Here is a 25,739-nt window from a genome sequence, read left to right as displayed (position 1 = left end):
CACCATACCCTTACCCCTAGTGGTTTGAGGGGGTAGGGGGTCTAGCAATTGTTGTGTGTCATTAAAAACAAGCCCACGAGGCCATGACAGATAGCTTAGTGAAATGTCCAATATCACTCTAGTATATGATATAGTATGGTGGGCAAATGAAGGTACCAACCAATAAGATGGGTGGCTTCATTGACCAAAATTTCCCACATCTCATAATTCATTGTGTCCACACCTACTCCACCACTTCACCACCATTACACTTCACCACATCATATGCTACTTTTAAGTGGTGAAATAAGAAAAAATATACTAATTTAGAGTTTTCGAGTTTGAATTTTGAAAATAACAAATTATAATAGTAAATGCTTTTTAGATATTTATTAGAAATTCAAACATAAATACGTAACGTTGAGTGGAAAAAACGAGTTGAAGTAGAGGACGATCGAAGAAATAATGGGTGGAAGTGATGGACAAGATATAACATATTTTGATTTTATTGAGGATATGACTTTAGATAAGGGAGTTTGGAGATCTTGAATTAAAATAGAAGTTTAGTTAATAGTTGAGCATTCTCTCGCTCCGCTACGAAATACGTTTGGTGGTCATACTTGGACTTTCCTTTATATTAGTAATATTAGCATTATTCTCGTAGTTTCTGATTTTGAATTTTGGCTATTATTGGTTTTTTTTGTGCTTTGATTATTCCATTATTTTGTTGTCGTTATTGTTCTTTTTCCTATTTGTTATGTAATAGTCTTCATTTCACATTATCGTGTTGTTGTTATTTTTTCATGTATGTATCCCAGTTTTCAACTGTATGACAGACTTTATATAAGTTGAGGGTCTATCAAAACAACATTTTTATTTCTATGAGATAGAAGTAAGATATGTGTATGGTGTGTCCTCCTTGGACCTCACTAACGAAATTACACTAAGTATGTTGTTAAAAAAGTGGAAGTTCTATAACTAAAATATTATTTTTAAAATGTATTTTTTTAGAAAAAGAAGAAAACAAATTAATCTCCACATGGACCTTACTTGCAATTCGATGAAAACCGAAATGAATACGATTTTTCTATTTTTTATAGGAAATCTTTAATAAGAAATTTTTAGATTTGAATTTTGTGAGTAAATAATTTATTTATTAAAAAGTGTTTTCTCCTTAAATGACTCTGATTTAATTCGAGTCAGTATGACTACGTGAATCGAATGAAAAAAAAAACAAAATAATGGTGTGGAAACAGTGTCAGATTGATTTTATTAACAAACAAGTTCAAGAATGAACAATATTTCATGAATGAAACACCACACCTAATTTCATAGACTTTCTTTTTTTTAAAAAAAAAACAATTTTGGTATAAGAGATTTATTAATCTGATTAATTTAAATTTATATAGTAATCAAGTAAAATACTTTCTATTAAGAAATTTAACTTACAGTCACAAGATTGCTTTTAAATATATCTTTTTGAGTTTATCAACTTTTACTATCAAAATATTCATTTTTGGATGTTATCAAATATTTTTAGTTTAAATTAAAAGAGATTACTTTTATTTGAAGTTATGGGATTTCTCTAATTTTCTAACATTGGTTTGATAGTTTATTTAAATTTGACTTTAAATAAAACACATCAAATAATTTGTAAGATTTCATAAAGAATCAAATTAGTGAATTGGGTATCACCAACGGATCCGTGGCGCAATGGTAGCGCGTCTGACTCCAGATCAGAAGGTTGCGTGTTCGATTCACGTCGGGTTCAATCCCCCGGTTTAGTGGATCCTTCTTTTTATTTTTATTTTTTTAATTTTGAAATTAACTATCTTATAAGTGAAAGTGAGATTAATATGTATTAAGAGAGGTAGTTCAAGTATCTTGAATATATAATCTTAAAACATTAGGAGATTAATGCTTATAAATTTAAATTTTGAAATTGACTATCCTATAAGTGAAAGTGAGATTAATACACAAGTTATATTTAAGAGAGGTAGTTCAAGTATCGTGAGTTATAATCTTAGAACATAAGGAGATTAATGAATTATTGGAGGCTTGCGTCGGGATATTGTGTGATAAGAATGTGTCACCAAGGTTTAAAGATAAATTCTATAGAGTAGTGATTAGATCTACTTTGATGTATAATTAGAGTGTTGTCTAATAAAGAACGCACATGCATATTTAGAAGATGAAGAGGGTAGAAGAAATGAGAATGTTCATATTGGTGTGTGAGCCTATTAGGAAAGATCATAGGATTAAGAACAAAGTTATACACGACAAGGTGGAAGTGGTCTTTGTGACATTGTCTTTCTACAATAATGGTATGGATTTGGTTGATGATCGGAGATTACAAAAGTATATCGACCATCTATGATAATCAATGTTACCATTAATTACCATAGATGTCCAACCAGACAAGATGAAAAAAGCGAGACTCAAATAGTTCGGGCGTGCGAAGAGAGGATAAGGATCCATCAATATGGAGATGTAAGAGGTTGACTATAAGCCTATAACAAATTCGAAGAGAGATAGAGGTAGACCAAAAAAGAACTACGAAGAGGTGATCGATTAGATAAGACATGACATATCTTTAACTTACCAAGGACATGACCCTAAATAAAAATATTTAGATGTCGAGAATTAGGATAGAATGGTACAAGTAATTGAGTCTTGTTGTATTTTTATTTGGAAAAGACAAGGGATAGGGCTAGAGCTAGGGTCCTCTTCTCATCTTCTCCTTATTTAGTAGCATTATTTAGTATTCTCGAGTATCTTACTCTTCATTTTTATTATTACCTTTTGCTTCATTATATATATATATATATATATATATATATCACATATGAGGTGTCATCACTCAATCATAATTTTCTCAAAAATACCTATTGAAGTTTAAAATGGAAATTTCAACTAGGCCCCCAAAACTTTGTCCTACTTTCACTTGATGTGATCCAAAGGCTTGTCATATGATATTCCAATTATTTGAGTTCCAATATTGACTTCCAAGTAAAATGTAAAATCAAGAACTTTTGTCCATTTCTGATATTTTCATTTGTTAACAGCACATTATTATAATTAGGGAAAACGGTCTGAAATATATTAGAACTATGACCGAAATTGTGTCCTACTTTCACTTGATGTGATCCAAAGGCTTGTCATATGATATTCCAATTATTTGAGTTCCAATATTGACTTCCTAAGTAAAATGTAAAATCAAGAACTTTTGTCCATTTCTGATATTTTCATTTGTTAACAGCACGTTATTATAATTAGGGAAAACAGTCTGAAATATATTTGAACTATGACCGAAATTGTTGCAACGATACCGAACTTTGGAAAGGACCTTTTACCCCCCTGCACTATTAAATAGTGTATTTTAAAGGTATATATGTGTCCACGTGGACATCATAAATATTACATCATTATAAAAAGTAACTTGTCCACATGGACACATATATACCATTAAAATACACTATTAAATAGTGTAGGAGGTAAAAGGTTCTCCATAAAGTTTGATATCGTAACAACAATTTTTCAAACCCTTTTCCCTTATAATTATCATGAGTAGTAGATTGGATTTTTCATGCTAAACACACAACACATTCATTTACTATAAAAATTGTTTTCTTGGACAATTAAATTTATCACCTAAGTTAAAACCACAAGCATAGCCATTAACAAAGCTCATGGTTTTTCCTATTTTGCACTTTCCACACTCTATTCCACAACCATAGATGTCTAAAATCTACCTTTTTTTTTTTTATATAGTTGGATTCAATCTTATAAGTTGATCATGTAAAAGAATATTTATATTATCAAATCATGTAATTGCTAAAAAAAAAAGAGTAGGGAATCAGAATACTCTTTGTCAAAAAACTATATTACATGGATCAAATTTAATTTTACATAAGTATATCAAATATTAAATTCGATTAATTTCATGTGTTTACCTTGTAATATTTTGAATAACTTGTCCTTTCAAAGATGGTGGGCCAACACTATGAGCGGCGTGCCAAACACTTTGTAGGACATAACATATTTCTAATGTTACTTTTATTTCTATTTTTAATAAATTTTAAAAAAAAATTATGACAGGATATTTTTTTGTTTTAATTTATTTGTTTGATTTTAACTTAACGTCAAATTTTAAAATTTAAGAAAAATAAATACTCCTAAGACTTTTGAATATTTGAGGACGCATATCTAAACATCTCTCTAAAATACATACTTTCTAATTCTACAAACTTATATATTCAATTTATTCCTATCTCTTTTGTTTTTAATCCTGAATTTCCTTTCCTTTCCAAGTCAATCAATCGACTTCTTAGTTAACTATGAAACAATGTTAAACAAGAGTGTGTTTCTAATTTTTGAATATGTGGTAGAAATAAATTAGTTAAGAATTACAATACTAATTTGCTTATAGCTAAAAAAAAATCATCGCTAAATAAGATTAACAAAAAATTTCCACCGCTAAATTCTATTTATTTTAATAATGATTTTCGAACCAAAATGTCACAAAATTCAATTAAAAGAAGAGAAAATTAAGCGTATAAGCAAATATATATTAGTTAATTTGTTAACGTAGCTATAGTTTGCGTTAATTACAATTCGCGACCTACTTTTAGCTATAATTACGCGGTTCAACTTTTTAGTTTTGTATAATTCACACATTTGTATAATTTGAAATTTGTATAACTTTTGTATAATTCAAAATTTGTATAATATAATTTGTATAAATGCTTACACTTCTGATGTTTGTAATTGTATAAATTCTTTATTTCGAGTTCATACAAAAATAATTGAATTATACAAATGTACCTGTGAATTGTACAAACCTGTAGAATTATACAAATCCGCAAAATTATTCAAACGGGGCAGCTTAAACTGTAGATACAGTGTAGCTACAGCCCGTAAATATGTAAATTATAGCTATAAAGTAAAATTGAGTTTATTATAGTGGTTATTTGCAAAAGTTCCTCGTAAAAGAAAGTAAACCCAAAGCATGACTTATCACATGGATTATTTCTATGTCGATCGTGGGCCTTTATTTTGGAGTAATTGGGCTGTTACTTGTTGGGTTCAGATTGAACATGAAGCCCAGATCTTAATCTGTTTTCTTATTTTAATTTTGCATATTCTTTGACTTGAGATTAATTGGCATATAAAACATTAAGGGATAATTAACTTTTGGGGGTGTCCTAAAAAAATACGGAAAATGTAGATTTTGGAAAAATTACCTAAATATACATCTTATTTTATCAGAATCTTTAAAATTCCCTGCTATTTAAAAAACTTCAAAGATCCCCTTTCGGACACATTACTCCCCTCTCATTGATACATCCATATCCTCCTCTTGGATACATCCCTCCCCTATGTATTTGGATGACCTATCCCCTCTCTGATACATCCCTCACTTCTCGGATGCATCCCTCCCCTATGTATCTAGATGTCTGCTGATGTATTCAGAAGTCTAGTGATGTATGCGAAATTCATAAAAATAAATAAATTATAATATTAAAAAGAATATGAAAATAGTGTAAGTAACTCTTAGTACTATGAAATTTATATAAATTATACATATATTTTTCATATTTTAACTGCTGCCCGTGATAAATGTTTGATGACTGGGCCAAAATGAAAAAGGCCCAAGCATTAACTTATGGCCCAAGCCCATTTACTCATAAATAAATAAGGGCAAATTACAAAAATCACATACCTTTAAGGTAAAATTACAATATATCCCTTAAAAGTTTGTAATCACAGAAATTCCTCAAACGGATACAATAATATAAGCGCTGATACATTAATCTGATGCGCGAGATACATTAATTGTTAAGTAAGATACATTACATTTTATACATGATACACTAATCTGATGTACATTTTATACATGATACACTAATCTGATGCGCGAGATACAATAATATAAACGCTGATACATTAATCTGATGCGCGAGACACGCTACATGATACACTAATCTGATGAGCGAGATACAATAATATAAGCGCTGATACATTAATCTGATGCGCGAAAATGAGGGATTTTGGAGATTTGTAAAACTTATAGGGGATAATGGTAATAAGTACACTAAAAGGTGGGATTTCTGTAATTTTCCAATAAATAATGTATCACGTAAATTGAGATAACTAGAATAATTTTTAGCCTACCACCTTTCCCTTTTAATTTTTGGTAAAATTCTAGAATATGAGGTTGTGTTAAGAAAATAAAAATATTTTTCATATTATATTAGTCAAAACATTATTCTACATATTTTTTTAGAAAAATAACTTTTTTATGAAAGTAAGAAACAAGTATAATACTTTCTTTGTCCCAATTTATGTGGCATTTTTCGTTTTTCGAGAGTCAAACAGTTTAAGTTTGACCGGGAATTTGCGCATAGAATCTTCAATTTTTTTTTAAAATGAAATTTATATATTTGTAAACTACGTAAAAAGTACTATAATTCACAATAATTTATAATTCAAAATGTTTAAAAAATCTATGAAAAAATTACGGTAAAAGATAGATTTGTTTGAACCTCAAAATTCGAAAAGTGCCACATAAAATGGGACAGAGGGAGTAAGTAATATTTCATGATGTTGTCTCCCGGCCCTCCAACAACTCACCCACCCTTTCGCCCTTCATATCTCATCCTCACAATATTTTTTCATAAAATTCTATATAAAAATATTTATTGAATCGATAATATATTTTTACTTGCTTATTAACTATCAGGAAAAATAAAAATAAGAAATTACTCATTCTTATTATTTATACATATATATGTTAAATAAATACTTTATATTTATTTGAAATCTGATTATATTCGAATTTGTGTAAAAGTAGCTTTTTGTTGAGAACTTTTACATCGTTCATTTGCTCATTTTATTTGAACATGTTCATTTTGTTGACCATAAGCTTTTGAAGTCATTAGAAGAATCAAAATATACCTATCTCTCTCTATATATATAAGACCTACATTAGACTTTAATTAACCGTTTGTTTTGACCAAATTCAAGATCGTTGGGTGGCTGTTAGAATACGTGTCTGTTTTTTGTTTTTTGTTTTTTTTTTTGTATATTTGAAAGTCAAAAGGTATAAAAATCTTTGGTTGAATAGATATAGTTAGTTTTTGTTTTTCAATTTAGGAGGAGAAAATAAAGATTATGTGTTTATATAACAGTACTCAAATCATCAATTTTATAGTAATTGTATTTAGACTCAAATATATATAAACATATATGAAGTTAAGGGTCAAAACTCAAAAATTAAATATGTTAGCTATACAATTTTCTGATTTCATATTTGAATTGTTAGATGTGTGAATTTTTAACTTGAACTATCACAAAATGCTTATCAAACCGTATTTGAACTATCAGTTATTTACTTATTCTATTGAAATAATGATGATATTTCATGTAAGAAAGTGAACTAACAGTTCAAATGTTATTCAATAAATATTTAATGATAATTCAGTTAGAAAATTTACACCTGCTAATTAGATATGAAACTCAAAATATCGAAATACTTTTAAGTATTTTTTTTTACCTTTCACTATAAATGCAATATACTTTAATTTAGTCCACCAAATAGTCTCAACATTAATTCCTCATTAGCATTAGCACGATAGTCTGATTAAATAAAAATTATTGATTTTACAACGAATTTATTATGGAACTTCTAGATTCACCTTTGAAAATAAGATAGGTGTCATCTCCTCCTATCCTCTCCGTGTGAAAAAGAAAGCATAATAAAATTCATCAATATTAGATTGCCACGTTGATAGAAAAGAAAAAGTATCTATACAACTATTTAAATCTTTCATTTAATTATTTTAATCGTAAAATAAAACTATTTAAATGTCCCAACTCAAAAAAGTGTACTCGTGGATGTTTCTTGTAACGTTTGTTTACATTAAATTTTATTTAAGTTATTTTTTTTAAATATAACCAATTCAATTGATATTGATATTATCCAAAAATTGATTTTCAAGAAAGTCGCTCCGATCTATAAAAAAAATTGTATGTATTTCACGACTTTCTTATGTTTAGATAAATGAAGTAATCAACTCATCTTGCCCATCATTGAGGTTGGCAAAATGATAGAAGATGAAGAAGTAATTATCCAATTTGATTGATTAAATATGAGTTGTATAACTGATAATTTAAAAATACATCAGATTAATATGGATATTATCCACTAAAAATAGATATTCAGATGGATAATATAGATATTCGTATTATCAAGAGTTAATTAATAGTAAAACATATCTAAAGTATTTTTTTCGTGAATTTTATATTTTAACTATCCGTTATTTTCTTTATTTATCTAACTTGTCACTTTCTTTGTATTAAAACATATCTCAATACTAAATTAGATTAAAAAATTGTTTCCAATAGATAACATATATACACATATAGTCCAACTTATTATTGAGGTGTAAATCGAGTCAAAAAGTTATACAAATGCATTCACATGTGAAGATAAAAACCTAACTTTACTCAAAACAGAATGGTAAAGAACATGTGATTGTTCTACTTCTATGAAATTTTCAAATGCCTAAAATAGAATTAATGAGACTTCAATAAAATTATCTTTTTTTTTCAAAGATTAATAATCAAATTTGGAGGTGGCAAATATAACATAAAAAATATTATTTTTTATTAGAAGTCTTCTAATTTGAATTTTAATAATTGAATCGCCTTTGTTGAGGATTATTAGTGTGATTCTTTTATATGAATTTGAATAAGTTATATTCATTTTAGCTTAAATAATTTTTAGACAAACATTCATTTGCTAATCTAATTTTAATCCATTCAAATTTAACTTAAACCATAAACGACCACTACATAAAAATGCATTGTTTTACTATGCATTCAAATATGAGACATATAAAACCTACTTTTACTACCTACTAATGAGTTTTCTCCAATTTCTTTAGTAATGGGAAAAGACATGTGATTCCTTTTGTTATGTCGTTTCATTTCAATTTGTTTAACTTATTTTAATATGACATTTTAAAGAAATATAATTTTTGAATGTACCAGTATATTTTTTAGTTTTATAATTTTAAATATGTCACGTAGAAAATTAATATTAAAAAATAATTTCAAAAAATTGAAAGAATCATTTTTTAAGAACAGATTAAAAAGAAAAATTAGTCAAACAAATTAAAACGAGTACAATATACCTGTCTAAAGAAGAAAAAGACTCCATATTCATATTTCCTTAATTAAGGATATATCACAAGCAATATTTTCTATGTTAGAGGTGACAAAGCACATAGAAGAATTATTGACAAAATACTTTAACAACTATTATTAGCTAGATAGGCATTGGATAAAATGCATTATATGTTTACCTAACTAATAGTGTCTCTATATATTTTATTTATAATAATTACACTGAATATATGTTATTTATTGATGTTAAGCATTTAAATTATTTTTTTTTGCATTATCAATATAATTTAACATGTTGTAACTACGAGTCGTTGCCTTCTTTATTCTTTTGGTAATCAATTGCGATCTATTATATATAATATATTAGCAGTCACATGTAATTAGAGGCGAACCTACATGCATGACAAAATGGTCATCAAACCCCATAAACCTCGAAAAAAGTTGGGTAGCTACGCTTGTTCATATAAGGTGCGAGCAGAACATAATTGTACTTAGTATTCAGATTTAAATTTGATTATCACTCCAATTTTCTCGTACAAAAAATCCAACATTTTGTAGTAATAGATACAACTCCTTTGCTATTTTAAAATCTTGAGTTTGTCGCTGATTCTAATGAAAACCAATCAATTTTAAACATTGTCATTCTTAATTTCATACTCTAAGTTCCTTTTTACATTCTATAAGTAACGTAAAATTACTTTGTTTATACCGTCGATATATAAAAAATAAACTCATATAAAAATAGACATGCTAAATAATACTCACAGAAATTGCATGGAAATGAATATATGGTCATGGTCAATATTTGGAATTATTATGGAAGAGTCAAAATGCATGTTTTACAAATGCATATTCACATGTGAACACAAAATAATCTACTAGTTACTTTATTCCAACAACAATGGAAAAGGACATATGTACTAGGATCTATCAAAAGTAATATTTTTATTTCATAAAAATATAAAGAAAATTTATGTATATTTTATTTTTTTCAGACCTCATTTAATCATAAATTCGATCTATCTTAATATGTTCGATTTAGTTCATCTAAAAATCGTGTTAAGTTGAGTAACACATGTAACTTAAACTAATTCATAACTATATATATATATATATATATAAAAGGACAATTGTTAGATAGCAATTGAATAATAGAGTGAAAATTCCTACCTATATATGGACTAAACATCAAATATTCCACGTGTCAAGAAGAGAAGAATTTAAATTTGATAAAATTTGTTATCTGAATTCGAAATTACGCCGTAATCTCAAACCGACAAAGGCATTTTATTTTCAAAGTAATCCTTAAAAAAATCAGTAGGAAAATCCAAAAGAAAGTAAAGTGCATAAATCTAAAGCACATGCAATGATATAGTTGATTAACTATTAATTACTTTAATTTAAATTTCAAACGTAAAATTCTAGAACATTACCATGAAATCAAATGTCATAAAGTTTTACTTGTAAAATTTGAGTATAATTTGAAATTAGGAAAATAGTTATATACTTTGAGCGAAATTAAAATTTAATTCAAAATATTTCAACAGTTATCCTTATTTGAAATGCCTCGATATTGTTTATTTTTCAAATACAAGACCAAAATATTGTCAATGTGCATTATTCCTATAATTCTATAAATTTAAATTAGTCGAGCTAATATATTTTATATAAGTTTTTTTTAATAAATAAGTAAAAAGAGAGCATATTTCTCCCGTTGAATTCGGACATGACTAATAAAAATCAAGCACACCAGCAGACATGCTAAAGAGACTGCTATAACCATAGTCAAAAGGTTTTACAAATCCACTCATGTGTAATTAATGACGGAGTCAGTTACTAACATTTAACCTATATATGTACATCATAGTTTTTCAGTAAAAGATATGCATCGAACTATTCTTCGCCTAAGATGGGCTATGCCAATGAGAAACCCTACTTCATTATTATATCTACTCATTAAATATCAATAACAGGAACATATTCAGTGTAATTTCACATTCAAAATTTGAGAAGAGTAAAATATTATGCTAACACCTTATTCTTACCTCGTGAAAGTAAGTGATTGTTTTTTATAGAATCTTTGACTACGAAAATACCTACCAATTAATTACTTTAATTTACTCCAATGAAAATGGTGAATGACTATGAAGTTTGTAATAAATGCCTAAAATATAATAAGACTTCAACATGATATTTTGAATAAATGCATTGTGTTTAACTTACCTAACTATATATGTTGATCTTCAAGTAAATAGAAACGTACATATTCTTTCAAACAGTTTCATCTATTAGATGAGTTAATCTTGCGTATATTTTAATATCTAATAATTTTCTAAACGTCAGCCAAAATCAAATCATGTCTAAACATCAATTTCATATATTAAAAAGTAAAACATTCAAAATATCTAACAATCGTCTAAAACCTCAATCATAATCAATTCATGTCTAAACATCAATTTCATATATTAAGAAGAAAAATATTCAAAATATCTAACAATTGGACCACATCAATAGCTAGCTAGTTGCTAGGAATTTCCCAGTATCCTCTCTTGTCTCTTAAAGGTAATGCATGATTTGTCAAACTACTTGTAATAACGATCAACCTGTGTTGACCATGTCTATTTTTCACTTCTACACGTATTATTAAATCTATCGTTATCTATAAATTTTAAGTTTTATGCACTAATGATATATACGATAACAATAATAATAAGATATATTCAGTCTACTTTCACAAGTTGGATTGGAGAAGATAGTGTGTACCAATTATCTTATACCTTGAGAAGGTAAAAATGTTGTTTATAATAGACCATCGACAATTCAAGCAAAACATACAAAAAAGTGTATAAAACGAATATATAGCAACAAAAAAAATATGTTGAAAACAATGAAGAAGAAAACAATGGCTAGCAACAACAAAAATATGATAACTATAACAAATATAATGAAACAACAGGTACTATACTAAAATAGAAAAATACAATAGTAAGTGAGTAATAATAATGATATTCGGAGATTGTGAATGAAACTAGATAATGTTCGACTACCTTGTAATAACCTTCAATCCAAAATCCTTGACCTTCAATTGTATAGGCATTTTTAGTCGAAGGTCTTATTGCTGATAATAACTTCATCGATATGTTATTGTAGTGGTTATATTGACCTGTCTAGAGATTAACCTTGTATTATAAAAAAAATATTAATTTCTCTAATATTAGAATAAAATTAAATTATTGTTCCTCACATCACAAGATACATTATTAGTATAATCGCTAATCTATCTAGATTACGCCGTAATCTCAAACCGACAAAGGCATTTTGTTCTAAAAGTAATCATTAAAAAAAATTATATTGCAAATCCAAATTAATTAAACTAATAAAAGTGCATAGAAGTTATTAGTGTTTTCCAAAGCCTTCAAACACAAGCATTAAAAAAGTTTAAAGAAGAACTAATTAGAAGAAACTAGGAAGATGATCACTATACTTAGTTGACTAATTAACAACTAAAATTATACAATTTATAATATAGTACATTCTTAATGAGTTTATGTTTTATGCACTGACAAGTAAATATGTATTACTCTATCACGTAAATTAGACTTATAATAATAGACTTAATTTTTTATATCAAGTCTGATATGATAACCTTAAAAATACGATCATAACTTGTTATAATTCGATTAAATTAAATTTTTAGCAAATTATTTATATAGATAAATTAAATCCATAATTAATAAAAATCACCACATGTATTTCTTGAATTTGGACGTTGAATTTTATGCCTTTATGTCCTTTTTCTCCAACTGCCGACACATTATTGGACATTATTATTATGAATTATTATCCATTCAGGTTGACTTATATAATTTTAAATAAATGAACGAAATGAAATAATAAATTTATTTATTAAAAATATTTCTTTGTCTATTGACATAGATTTTCCTTCTTGTGTTTGATTAGGACTCGATTAAATACAATTTTTTTCATTGCAGAGTTCATGTCTAAGAGCAGAACTTTTAAATTTTTTTTTTTTCATTCTCAAGATCTCGAACTTAACGATTTTTTATTAGGAATGAAGAACTTCGAATAAATCCCATCACAATTCATATAGATGTCTATTAAGTATTAATGTATTTTTCAAACAAAAGTTGGATTTGACTTTCACATAAACTAAAATATGAAGTCAAAATAATTGTTGTAATGCTTCTAGTATAGGGTACCACTAGTCACTCTGTAGAATTTTTTCATGTAATTAATGTGAACTTAATTTTATATATCTATTATCATATCTACGAACATAATTGAGATAATGTTGTTTACTGATTTGATTATTTTTTTAAAAATAGTTGCCAGTTATATAAGAAAAAGTCAAATGAAAAAAGAAAAGAAAAGAAAATAATATATTTTCATTTTAAAATACCTAATTTCCCATATCAGATAAGTTGTATTTGTCCCTCAACACACGATCATTAAATATTTTAAATTAGTAAATTTAATTTAATTTAGAAAAAAAAAAGAGTTATCGACTTTTCATCTTATTGAAAAGCCAACCATAAATTAATATTCGTAGAGAATAGCTTATGTACTTATAATTTTCAAAATGGATTTAATAAGAAGCCTACGTGCTTATAATTTTCAAATTAAATTAAGTTATTTATTTGGATGATGTATAGATTTTTTTATACTAAGTATCATACTAGTTTAATACTCCCTCCGTTTATTTTTACGTTACTGTCCCTAAAATAAATTTTCATTTTTACTTGTCACTTTTGACATATCAAGAAAACATAATTATTTTTTTCCATGTTTATCTTTAGCATTAAATAATTTTTTTTCCAAATCATTTTCCAAGACATAATACCAAAAATCAATTAATAGGGATAGTGTGGTAAACTATCTATCTCAATAAGTATTTCCTTAACGGGTGTGTCAAGTCAAATAGTGACAAATAAAAATAAACGAATAGAGTATATTATACGCATATTCTACGAGAAGAAAAACATATAGCTATAAAATTTATCGTTAAACTATATATCACTAGATACATATAGCTAACATCTTTTTTATGATTCATCGTTAGATATAGAATTAACAATAGATTTTGTTTGTTTAGTAACATAAGTTGTCCATTGCTAGTTTCTATTTTTTTGTAGTCATAAGTTATTACTCGATATTAATGAAGTTTAGTAATTAAGTGATATGATTGTGAAAAATAACTTTTATGTCGTAGTGCATAGAATTCATCTGTTTCGAATAAAATTTGATTTAGTCAAGAATTTATATTTTTAAACCACTTAATATTTTTCCACGTATCCATGCATTAATACAAAAAATTAAACTAGTTTAATAATATGCTAATCCTTTCTTAATTAGAGATAATAAAAAACTTTATTAATTAGACACTTTTAACAATGCTATGTTTCCAACAAATCAATTATATATATATATATATATATATATATATAGAACATGAAGTCTTGAAAGTATTTTAATAATCTATATAAGAGTGTAGTGGTTCAAATTAGAGACTAATTAAATAATTGGTACTATTATATAATTTAATCATGGTATAATACAAAGAACTAATCACGATCCAAACAAAATTAGTATTTTATTTTTCTTCATAACTAATTAAATTAATTGGTATCATTCTATATATTTTTTAATTATGGTATGTCAAAGAACTAATCACGAACCAAACAAAATTAGTATTTTATTTTTCGTCATAACTAATTAAATTAATTGGTATCATTATATATATCTTTTATTTATGGTATGATACAACATTAATCATTATCCAAACAAAATTGGTAGTATATTTTTTTTTTATCTATCATAATTAATGTTATTATTATTCTAAATCCTTAATTTTCTCTCTCCTATTTTGATAATCACAAACTTGAGATTTTTATTTATTTATTAATTTATTAATTAAGAAAAGAACAAAGGCATCATGGATAATGCACAAGTGTAAGAAGATTAAACAAGGGCATATGTACGTCTAATTTCTTAATTCTTTGACTTGTGGCATACATTTAACGAGAATATAAATAAGTAAATAAATAATATCTAATTGAAAAATAACTTCAAAAGAAAAATATTGTTGTCGAGGATTAGAATACTCATAAAAATTTCGTAGGTAATCGAGTATTGTCGCACTTTATTATAAAGAGAGGTAGAGGAGCTTGCCTACTCCTCTCCGCTTCTCTGTATTATTAGTAGTCATGTGACTGACGTAGTCTCTTATTCTTCAATCTGTATTACCAATTAGCACCTTTTTTGCTTCAATTGATTTGTTTTTTGCTATTTTATTGCCATTTTTTTTCTTGCCATATTGCTTCTAAAAACATTTCTTTTGAGCTAAAATTTTATCAAAAACGATCTCTCTATCACGTAAAGATCCTAAAATCAGCATACATCTTATTCTCTCGAACCTCACTTATGAAATTACGTTAAACATTTTGTTATTGTAATTATTGTCCACTAGGCTGTTCCATTACGTACTCGATCAAACAAAACATGTGACTTGTTGGACTAATTGCTAGAATTATTAATTTACAATAGTGAAAATCATATTTAATTAATGATACCTTGATCACTTAATATTTAATAAAGAAAATTATCAAATTAAGTGTAGATTAATTCAAGGTAATTCACCGCCCTAGGGGAATATTCTACAGGATATTGATATTGTTCATTTACTTGGATTCTTTAGATGTACAAAAATCACATACACAAATCATTTGAGACATGTTTTCTTAATAATTAATTAATCAAGAAGACCATAGAATTAAGTGAAAATTAAGCGAATCTAGTTGACTTCCCTAGAGAGCATATTCCAAGTGATATTGATGAAATTGTTCCTTTATTATTAGGATAGTTGGAAGTATAAATGTAGTTAAGATCCAAATATTTAGGGTTCCTTTAAATATATGCGATATTGAATTTTGATTTGAAGTTGATTTTTTTTTTGGATATACAATTTGAATATTTTAAGTTGTATTTTTTCTCATAAACATGAAAATCTCACGAGTTGTGAAAACTATCAAAATTTCTTCGATTCTATATAATCTTACCAAATGACAATTGACAAACCAAAATTCATAAACAAGATATGATCAGGATATCCTAAGGCGTCACACTAATTATAAATCACAAATACTTAATTCCTTTTACAAATAAATTTTTGCGATTACAAATTTTAAAATATACAAAATTTTATGTAAGATCTATTAGTCAACAACAGTAGTAACTGATTTTTCTTTAATACTCTACAACCCTTTTGCATCATAAGACAATCTCTTCACACTAAACATGATATTTTTGTTACAAAATATAAACTTATGAGTCAAGTTTTATATTTTTTAAAAATTAAAATCATTTAGAATCTTAAATCTCAAGTCGTATGTCCAAATACTAACCTAAAATTATGATTTTATATCGCATCTTCAAACGTATCAAGCTTAATATTTAATCAAGAAAATCATCGAATGAGTGAAGATTAACTAGTCAATCAAATTGACACCTCTCTAGGGGGAATATACCGCAGGATATTGAGATTGTTCATTTACTATGATAGTTTGAAAATGCAAAAATTACATAAGTATATAATCAAGAGGACTAGCGGATTAAGCGAAGATTAAATTAATCTAATTCTTTCGGGGGAATATTTTGAGAAAAAGTCAAAAATAATTCCTTATCTTTAGATTAAAACTCAAAGTCATCCTTAAATTCTCACTTGAAGCAGTAATAGTCCCTCATGTTTGCAATATTGATACACTTTTGGTCCTCCCCCGAACTCTATGTGAGATAAGGGCATAAGACACTATTTTGGGCTTTTTCTCGAATATTCCACACAATATTGAACTTGTTCTTTTATTAATTAAAAATAATCATATATATATATATATATATATATATATATAAAGTTATAATCATATTGGCATTGGTGCATAATCCTACATTTCTTAAATTGTATGTATAATATGAGTATATATTTTTTCCTATTTTGGAGTAGAAAAATTAGTGGTGGATCCTTTATAGTTTAAAATTACTTTTGCATTATATATATATATAGCATATATTCTAAAGTATTTTTGCAAAAAAAGTTTTAAATGGATTCTAGATAGACAAGGACATGTTGTGATACATATTTTAGGAATGTTATTATTGAAGATAGGGTCCATAATTTATTTTCTTTTTTAACATATATAATCAACTTGGATATTCAATTTTACAATCTTATACATTAAACATGTTGATTGATTTTATACTTGATAGATAGTTGATACTATATCATATAAAATTACTGATAGTTTTCCTAAATTTAAGTAATTCTTTTTATAAAAGGAAAATAAACATCAAACATGTTGATTTTATTTTTTTAACGTATGAATCTATTTAATCGTTAGTAGAAAAAATAATTCCTTCTAGTGATCTAATTTAGTAGGTTTCCCTAATTTTTCTTTTTTCTTTTTTTCGATTTTTCATCTTTTATTTAGTTTTCATGTTGGAGCTTGATTAATTTGGATTCAGATCGCATTGGACTCTATTCAGTGGGCGCGCTCCCTATCAAAGATTTTTCCATACTCAAGGCTTGAACTTAAGAGATATGATTAAGGCAGAAGCAACTCCATCCGCAACTCCACATCTTTGGTAGTCTAACTTACTTTCTTTCGTACAAAAGGAAATTAAATAAAAGGTATTATAATATTGTCGGTCTCTCACCACATCCGTTATTGTTCAATTATGATATATGACGAATCATATTTAACATTCAATTAATTAAATGTATTTTTATTTTGTATAAATATTTATACTATTTTAAAAATTATATTATCGCCAGTGCAAAATAACAATGTACAATCTTACCATAACACATGAGTAGGGAGTAAGCAATTAAATGGTGGACCAACTAATAATCATGATAAATTTGTGTTATGGTTTCGAGAAAAGAAATCTTAAGACCACATGTTTTTTAATTGAAGGTCAAATATGCTTGATCAAATATTAAAATTAATTAAAAAGTGAGGGATCAAAAGTACTTTTAACCTTAAATAAAATAATGTGACTCTAAAAATAGAGAGATATGAAGGCAGAAGGTCGAAGATTAGAGTAGAAAGTTTCCCCTGTCTCTATTTATTTGTTTATTTTTTTTAGTTGTTCTTAATTACTTGTCTATTTTGACAAATCAAGAAAAGACAAATATTTTTTTTAAATATTATATCCTCAATTAATTACTTTAAAAAAGATAAAACTTTTTGAAAATCTTAAGTTTTTAATTCATCTAATTTATAATTAATAGAGGTAAAATGGTAAACTCACTAATATTAATCATTATTTTCTTAATATGTATGTCAATTCAAAAGTGGACAAATAATCAGAGACAAGGAGTAATAGATAATGACGAATTTTTTTTCACTAATGACGTTAAAATATAATGAAATAAATTCAATGAAGAAGTCAATAAATGTCAATATATAATATACAATCATAAAAAAAAATTAGTATTACCTAAATATACCATGTAACTTTCTAACGAAGGGCTACCAATCAAATTTTAATCTAAAAATAGCATAAAAGTCTATTTTTAACCTTTTACTCAACTACTCCCTCCGTCCCTATTTACTTGTCCATATTTCCTTTTTTAGTTGTCCCTATTTAGTTGTCTATTTTGACAAATCAAGAAAGGACAACAAATTTTTTCCTATTATACCCTTATTTACACTTCTTGAAAATTGTAAAAGTGTATGTTGTTTCCCTCCAATTTATTTCACTTTAATTCAAATAAGTGGTTGTAATTTTGAAGTGAAAAGTTGTCATAAGGGTAAAATTGTAACTTCACTGTGCTAATCATTGTTGCCTTAATCTGTGTGTCATTTCTAAAGTGGACAACTAAAAAGGGACGGAGGGAGTAATTACTCAAAATATTTTACCGTGTTTAAACCGCGGTCATACCTCATGCTGTAACTTCCCTATTCGACCACGCTCTTTTGTCACGGGTGCAGTTCACGCGCATTCCTAATTTATAATTTTTCCTTCTTGTTGTTTGTTTATTCTTCTTCTTGGGGTCACCAAATTTGGCTTCTCCCACTGTTTTGTCTTCTCTTCTTTCTGCTCTCTCCTATATATATATATACACAAATTTTATGTGTATTTGTATATGCACTCACCAATTCTTGAAAACACTACATATTTCTCTTCAGAAAAGTTGTCTCTTTTTTGAGTTTTTTTTCTGGTTTTCTGTTTAAAAGGACGAGCAATTTCATCTTGGACATCTTTAATCTGTATGTTTTCGAGATACCCATTTCGTTTTTATGGGTTTTAATGTTTTTTTGATGTTTTAAGATTTGTGGGTATTTTTTGTTTTTGTGTTTTGGGATATGCCTATTTGGTGTTTTGAGAAAGAAAGGATAGAGGGTGTAGAAATTTATGATGTTTTTAGATGATGGTGTTTCATATATTTTGAATTTGTAATGAATTTTGAAGTTTTCATGTAAAAGTTCTGATCTTTTTTCTTTTTATTGTTCTTTGAGAATCAAGTACAGTAATGATTTTTATGCAAAAAAATTAGCTTTTTTATGGAGGGGTTAAAGGGTGGGTGGGTGGGGGATTAGGCTGGTGGGCAATTCAAGAATCAACAATGTACTGTGCCTCAATTTGAAATTAGTTGAAGGCAGCTCTTTGAATCATTTATATTTATGTTCTTAACTACTGTATTTCCTTTATGTGCTTGAGCTGAGAGTCTATCGGAAACATCCTCTCTACTTCCCAAGGTAGGGGTAAGGATGCGTATACACCACCGTCCTAGAATTCACTTGTAGGATTACACACAATATGTTGTTGTACTCTATTGGATTTATTTGATTCTAATTGTCTAGAGGATTAAATTAATTCTTAATGATTGTCAATCTACTCTGATTCTTCTTGTTTACCCGGGCTTGATTGAGGCAGGTTTTGAGAAACTTACAGAAAGGAAGTTTAGGCTAGTAAACAACTAAGAAAATGAAAAAAAAAAAAAAAACTAGGAGTATTGTCTGGTCTTTTGACTTTTAAATGCCAAAATCCTTTGCATGAATACACTGTCATTTTGATCAAAGAAGTAACTTGCTAAGCTTCCTTCATCTTTTTTTTCCCTATAGTATGAATCCTTTCCTGTTTTGTGGTTGGAAATGTAGTTTGGTGAAAGCCTGACCGATGAGTTCCTATAGTATCATTAGAGTTACTGCAATTTAGCAAGAAACTTACATGGAGGATGTATGTTCATGTTACCTATCTTTCGTTATGGGGAAATGAGTAATCCATAGTGGTTTTATGTTTTGTCCTTGACAGTTGATATAGTTATTATACTGTATATTGGTATGTGTATGTGAATTTCGATTTTGTATTGCAAGTTAAAATGGTTTTGATGATATATTGTAGTGAAGCTGGTTGCTAGACACCATTCTAGTTGTGTGCTTCCTCCTCAGTCGCCGTTCTTAAGAAGATGGGCTGTTTTAGCTCTAAGGTGGCAAGAGGACATCAGTTTCCTGGTTATGAAGATCCTATATTCCTGGCATCCCGAACAGCATGTGAGTTACTGGTAACTGATCTTGGTCGGTTGAGGTTTTTTAATGTGTACACGTTGATTTAGTCAAGTTGAACTTGCCGTGTGAATTTGGATGTTTTGAGATGAAAGAAATAAGTAACTTTGAGGGAAGTTAAAGTAATGATCTTCAACTTCCTTGCTATCTTTTAAGTTGCTAAATCCATTTACAGAGTTAAAGTCTTGTTTTTATCTTTCAGTTTACTCTTACAATATGTCCGTTCTTCTATTGCTGGTTTTGTGTGCCTAATTTGGTTATGCTGTATGTTCTTGCTTTACAATTTTACTCTTTCCTTATTCCCCCGAACCTCCCAATTGAAATTTTTATGTAGTAGAGAACCTTCCTCCTCTAGTCTTATTTGTTTGCCTTCTTTTATGCAGTTACTGTAAGTGAAGTACAGGCCTTATTTGAGATGTTCAAGACTATTAGCAGTACAGTGATTGATGATGGGCTGATAAGCAAGGTAGTTTTTATTTAACTAGTGAAATTTGTTTCAATGGGGCTTGTGATTTCCTGTTGCATGATGACAGATGAATGGTTTAAAGTAGATTATGTTTTCTCAATCTCTTACCATCAGCCAGTCAATAATAACATTTTCCTCTTTTCCTGTCGAAAAAAGAGATCTTCCTCTCTCTTTTTTTTGATCGGTCAAAAAGGAAACCTTCCTCTCCTTTTTTTCAAATCGGTGGAAAAGAAAATCTTCCTCTCTTTTTTCTTTTGATCGGTGGAAAAGGAAATCTTCCTCTTTTTTATTTGTTGATCGGTGGAAAAGGAAATCTTCCTCTTTTTTATTTGTTGATCGGTGGAAAAGGAAATCTTCCTCTCTTTTTTTTTTTTTTATCGGTGGAAAAGGAAATCTTCTTCTCTTTTTTTCTTTTGATCGGTGGAAAAGGGAGTCTTCCTAATTAATCATGGATAATGAATTTATTATAATGTTCCTACCTTTTTTTTGATTGGTGGAAACAGAGATCTTCCTAATTAATCTTGGATAGGTAGTAGAGCGTTGTCTCGCTTATCCTTTCATACTAGTAGTTGTAGCATTATTTATGTAGTTTCTTGTCGCTCGATTTCTGTAACTATTTGTTGTTTCTTGCATTTTGATTATACTATTATTTTGTAGTAAACTGGTAATTACTGTTCAAAATGATTTGTCATGCTTTCTGTAGTATTTTACCATGACTTCTTCATTTCTGTTATTTGTTTTGCCATGCTGCTTCAAATTGTTTCTCTTTGAGTCGAGAGTCTATCGGAAACAACCTCTCAACATCCAAGGTAGGGGTAAGGTTGCGTACACTCTACCCTCCCTAGACCTCATTTTGTAGAATTACATTGGGTATGTTGTTGTAGTGGAATTTGTTATGAAGGGGCTTTGAAACATCCAAAACAGCCTTGATTGTCTATTTGTGATTGTTTCTCTATCATGAGATGGAAAAGTTGTTCTTGTGAGATATTAAGTAGAGTTTATTTGTCACACAGCGCACCTTATATTCTATTTTAGTGTTAACATATTTGATTGAACCGCATTACAGTCGATAATATGCCTATTTTTGCTGTTCAATGAACAATATGCTTTATTGATGTGCAGGAAGAGTTTCAGTTGGCTTTATTCGAGAATAGAAAGAAAGAAGATCTCCTAGCGAATCGGGTATGGTATTTCATTGGTATTGATTCGATATTTTGATATAATACTGTGCTTAGAATGAATACTTAATAAGTATTGCTCGAGTAAACATATCGTAGAGGTTCTTATGTAATATTTTGTTGAAGTCTTAAAGGACACCTATTAGTAGTTCGCCAAAATATGGATATTTAACTTGTGGAGTGCACTGAGTTGGCAAGTATGCTAATTTGTCTCTCTAGGTGGAAAACTACTAATTTTATTTCCTTGATGCGTGCGGGATATTAATTTCCCCTAGGAAATTTTTACTTGCAGATTTTTGATCTCTTTGATCTGAAGCAAAGAGGAGTCGTTGATTTTGAGGATTTTGTTATGGCAATGAATGTTTTTCACCCAAATGCCTCCCAGGAAGATAAGCTCACTTGTAAGTAAAAGAAAAGATGTATATATATCAATATTCTCTTACTTCATCATCAAAACAAAAAAAATAAGATATATATATCTCGGTATTTTGTAATTTCTTTAGTTTAATGCATTGCATGCAGACAGTCGCATGAAACTCCATTTTGTGCTATTGCAGTTTCGTTTAAGCTGTATGATCTGGATGGCTCAGGGTATATTGAACGACAAGAGGTGCGTTTCTTTTATGTATACTTTGTTTCTTTTTCATGTTATGTTGAGAGTGGCCTATGTGCTTCTTGTTATGTTTGTTTTCATGTAACTGGCATCTTGTGTGCATCCTTTATACTTCTCCTGGTTGTGTTATTGTTCTTGTGATCACTTGATCAGTGGAAACTTGGTTTTGAATTCTTTCCAGACATTTACAACCATTCATTTTTTACTCTCATAATGTTTGTCCATTCGGAGCTTCTTACATTATCTTAATTTATGGGATATTAGTGAGTCATTCGAGACATTTACAGAGGCTAATTATTTGTGGTTTTGGCAGGTTAAACAAATGTTGATTGCACTTTTACGCGAGTCTGAGATGAAGTTGGCTGACGAAACCATTGAGATAATACTTGATAAGGTAATTTTACCCCATCCAATTTTTCATGGTCGGGTGATATTGCATTAGTGATTTCTTTTTGTCAAGAGGCTCAAGTTTATTGAAAGACTATAATAACTCACCCACACCGGTGTTTACACTAATAAATGCAAGACAATATGTCTTTCATACACACATTTGGTTAAGTGATCCGTATTCTCACTTTAACCTCTAAGATTAAATTGTTTGGTTTGATGTGAACATCGGGTGTTGGTACGTATTTAGCGTTGGAGACCGATGCATATTGAGTTTGCTTTCAGTATATAACTGAGAAATTTCATCATCACTCTTTTAAGTTTGCATTAACACAACCTTTTTGCTTGCTTTTTTTTTTTTTGCTGGTCATTTGCTGTCCTAACTATTGTCTCAACGAACTTCGAATAATTAGTGATCCTATTTCTATATGTAGACGTTTTCAGAGGCGGACTCGAATCAGGACGGAAAGATTGACAAATCGGAATGGCGAAGCTTTGTGGATCGAAATCCTTCATTACTAAAGATTATGACACTTCCATATCTAAGGTATAATATATACCATTTGATCAGCGATATTTAAACGATGAGTCAATCAGGTCACATTTATCTGTTGTAGCTTATGTTACTCGGATTCTTCATAAATGCCACGAGCGTGTGTCAGATCCTCTAGAAGTAATGCATTTTTTGAGGATTTACCACAAGTGCCAAACCATTTTTAGAAAGTTCGAGCAAACATAGGTTGTAGCATCTTTTAGGTGACCTGATAGTGTGAAAGTTTCTTTACGGTCAGTGTATACGAGTTATACTCGTTAAAATATTATACGAGGAGTGTATCGGCTAACGAGATTTACGTTTATAATTTGCAGGGATGTTACAACTACTTTTCCAAGTTTTGTATTTCATTCAGAAGTTGATGAAGGAGCTACTTGAGGAGTAGGGGAAAAAAGGGTGTAGTTCAGATTTTAATTAGTTCTTCTCCTCCATATATTTCATTTGTTTATTTTCCCAAATATATTTTAAATGTATCTAATTTTATATTTTATTGGGGAAAAATGCAAACAATATATATATCTAAATTGGGTGAGGAGGTTTTGTTTAGCCCTCCCTTTTTGTAAATTGGTCCATTAATATATTTTTCTTAGATTCACTTGATTTACTGTTGTTTTGTTCTTTATAAAAAGTTAATTTTACCCTTTGTAGAAAATTATTTTTTTCATATAAGATTTTCTATTTTTTGATATACACGTTGTACTCAGAGTTTTTATACCATCCTTTTTTTATGTGTGTGGTCACATTGTGGAGTTTGACTAATTTGAATTTGCTTGAAAAGTCTTACTTTAGAGAAAAATTACTATAGAACTAGAACTCGAGACGTTGGTTAAGGATGAGGTCTGATCAATACAACTTTGCGTTAATAAGTTCTACATTAAGATAAAATGCATTTTTATCAAAGATGATCCATTCTATATCCAAAATCAAACATGAGACTCAGTATTGTACTCTACTGTTGCAGTAGTCATCAGGTTCATCAATATTATCAAAAGATCTCGTGTTTATATTACTATTCTTGATGATTTGAGTATCATGGACCGTAGAGAGCTCGATCGTTTTGCCATATGAACTTAGAGTTTGTACATGAATATATTTTAATACAATAAATAATGTGAAATTCTTTATTTTATGTCAAATATATCGTGAATTAAATATACATGATTTAGCTATAAAGTAAAGCGATAGAGTCAGAATTTAATATTTATGTGTTGTGAACTTGTTACCAAATGCTCTTTTTTTTTAAAAAAATAATTAAAAAATTTTGGGGAAGGACAGAGGGTCTCAACCAACTGAGCTACCCTCTCACCCCCAACCCCTCTCCCATCCCATTCATTGCTTATTTTAGTTATCGAGTTGGCAATACATATTTAATATTTAATAAGAACTTTAAAATAAATACATTATTTAAGTAAAATCTATTAGATTCACCTGAATCAATATATATATATATATATATTTATTTATTTTTTATTTTTATTTTTATTTTTATTTTTTTATTATTTATTTATTTTTATGTTTTTGATTCAGGATAGGTCTGCCCCCTTTGATTATATAACACTAAATGTGTAAAGATTTTATAGTTTCACTTGTGATGGCAAGTTCTATCACCAATTTTTACTTATAGTAGAGATTTTTTTGTGGTCACCTGATTAACAATTAATGCTTATCATAGAGATTTACCTATAATTACTTTGTAACAAATGAAATATATTTAAATGGTTGATCAACCGCATGTCATGGTCAATTGAAATTCTTCAATCACATAAAAAAATTTAGATAAAAATATAACCAT

The 25,739-nt window shown here is 28.2% G+C and overlaps 3 protein-coding genes and 1 non-coding gene across 4 annotated transcripts in view; 3 read left to right on the top strand and 1 right to left on the bottom strand.

Moving 5' to 3' along the window:
• The window catches only part of LOC125834644 (nudix hydrolase 8-like), a 117,596-nt gene extending 107,839 nt beyond the window's left edge, over positions 1–9,757 (bottom strand). Inside the window, exon 1 of the mRNA XM_049513776.1 lies at positions 9,752–9,757. The gene's annotated coding sequence lies outside the window, so the exon portion shown is untranslated. The remainder of the gene's footprint in view (positions 1–9,751) is intronic.
• TRNAW-CCA (transfer RNA tryptophan (anticodon CCA)) lies at positions 1,679–1,750 on the top strand. Its single transcript has one exon. It is a non-coding gene; the product is annotated as a tRNA-Trp (tRNA).
• Positions 9,758–9,759: 2 nt separating the features above from the next.
• Positions 9,760–25,739, top strand: part of LOC125834656 (photosystem I reaction center subunit psaK, chloroplastic) — a 204,598-nt gene continuing 188,618 nt past the window's right edge. The window contains exon 1 of the mRNA XM_049513794.1: positions 9,760–9,767. The gene's annotated coding sequence lies outside the window, so the exon portion shown is untranslated. The remainder of the gene's footprint in view (positions 9,768–25,739) is intronic.
• Positions 19,247–24,547, top strand: LOC125834653 (calcineurin B-like protein 1). Its single transcript, XM_049513789.1, has 9 exons — positions 19,247–19,454; positions 20,590–20,738; positions 21,134–21,216; positions 22,339–22,398; positions 22,687–22,795; positions 22,952–23,004; positions 23,321–23,401; positions 23,829–23,941; positions 24,262–24,547. Exons 2-9 carry the CDS (start codon positions 20,654–20,656, stop codon positions 24,323–24,325), a joined length of 648 nt encoding a protein of 215 aa, XP_049369746.1. The 5' UTR covers positions 19,247–19,454; positions 20,590–20,653; the 3' UTR covers positions 24,326–24,547.

This window comes from Solanum verrucosum, unplaced genomic scaffold (genome assembly GCF_900185275.1).
Source record: "Solanum verrucosum unplaced genomic scaffold, falcon-dt-bn FXZP01000149.1, whole genome shotgun sequence".
NCBI classification, from domain to species: Eukaryota; Viridiplantae; Streptophyta; class Magnoliopsida; order Solanales; family Solanaceae; genus Solanum; species Solanum verrucosum.
The sequence above is the reverse complement of the archived record's forward strand: the minus strand, read 5'-3'. Positions and strand labels throughout refer to the sequence as shown.

Excerpts from the sequence above, each read along its gene's own strand:
- LOC125834653 (XM_049513789.1), top strand. The coding sequence starts at position 20,654 with ATGGGCTGTTTTAGCTCTAAGGTGGCAAGAGGACATCAGTTTCCTGGT. Across the intron at positions 20,739-21,133 it reads CCTGGCATCCCGAACAGCAT|TTACTGTAAGTGAAGTACAG; the intron begins GTGAGTTACTGG and ends TCTTTTATGCAG. Across the intron at positions 22,796-22,951 it reads CCAGGAAGATAAGCTCACTT|TTTCGTTTAAGCTGTATGAT; the intron begins GTAAGTAAAAGA and ends GTGCTATTGCAG.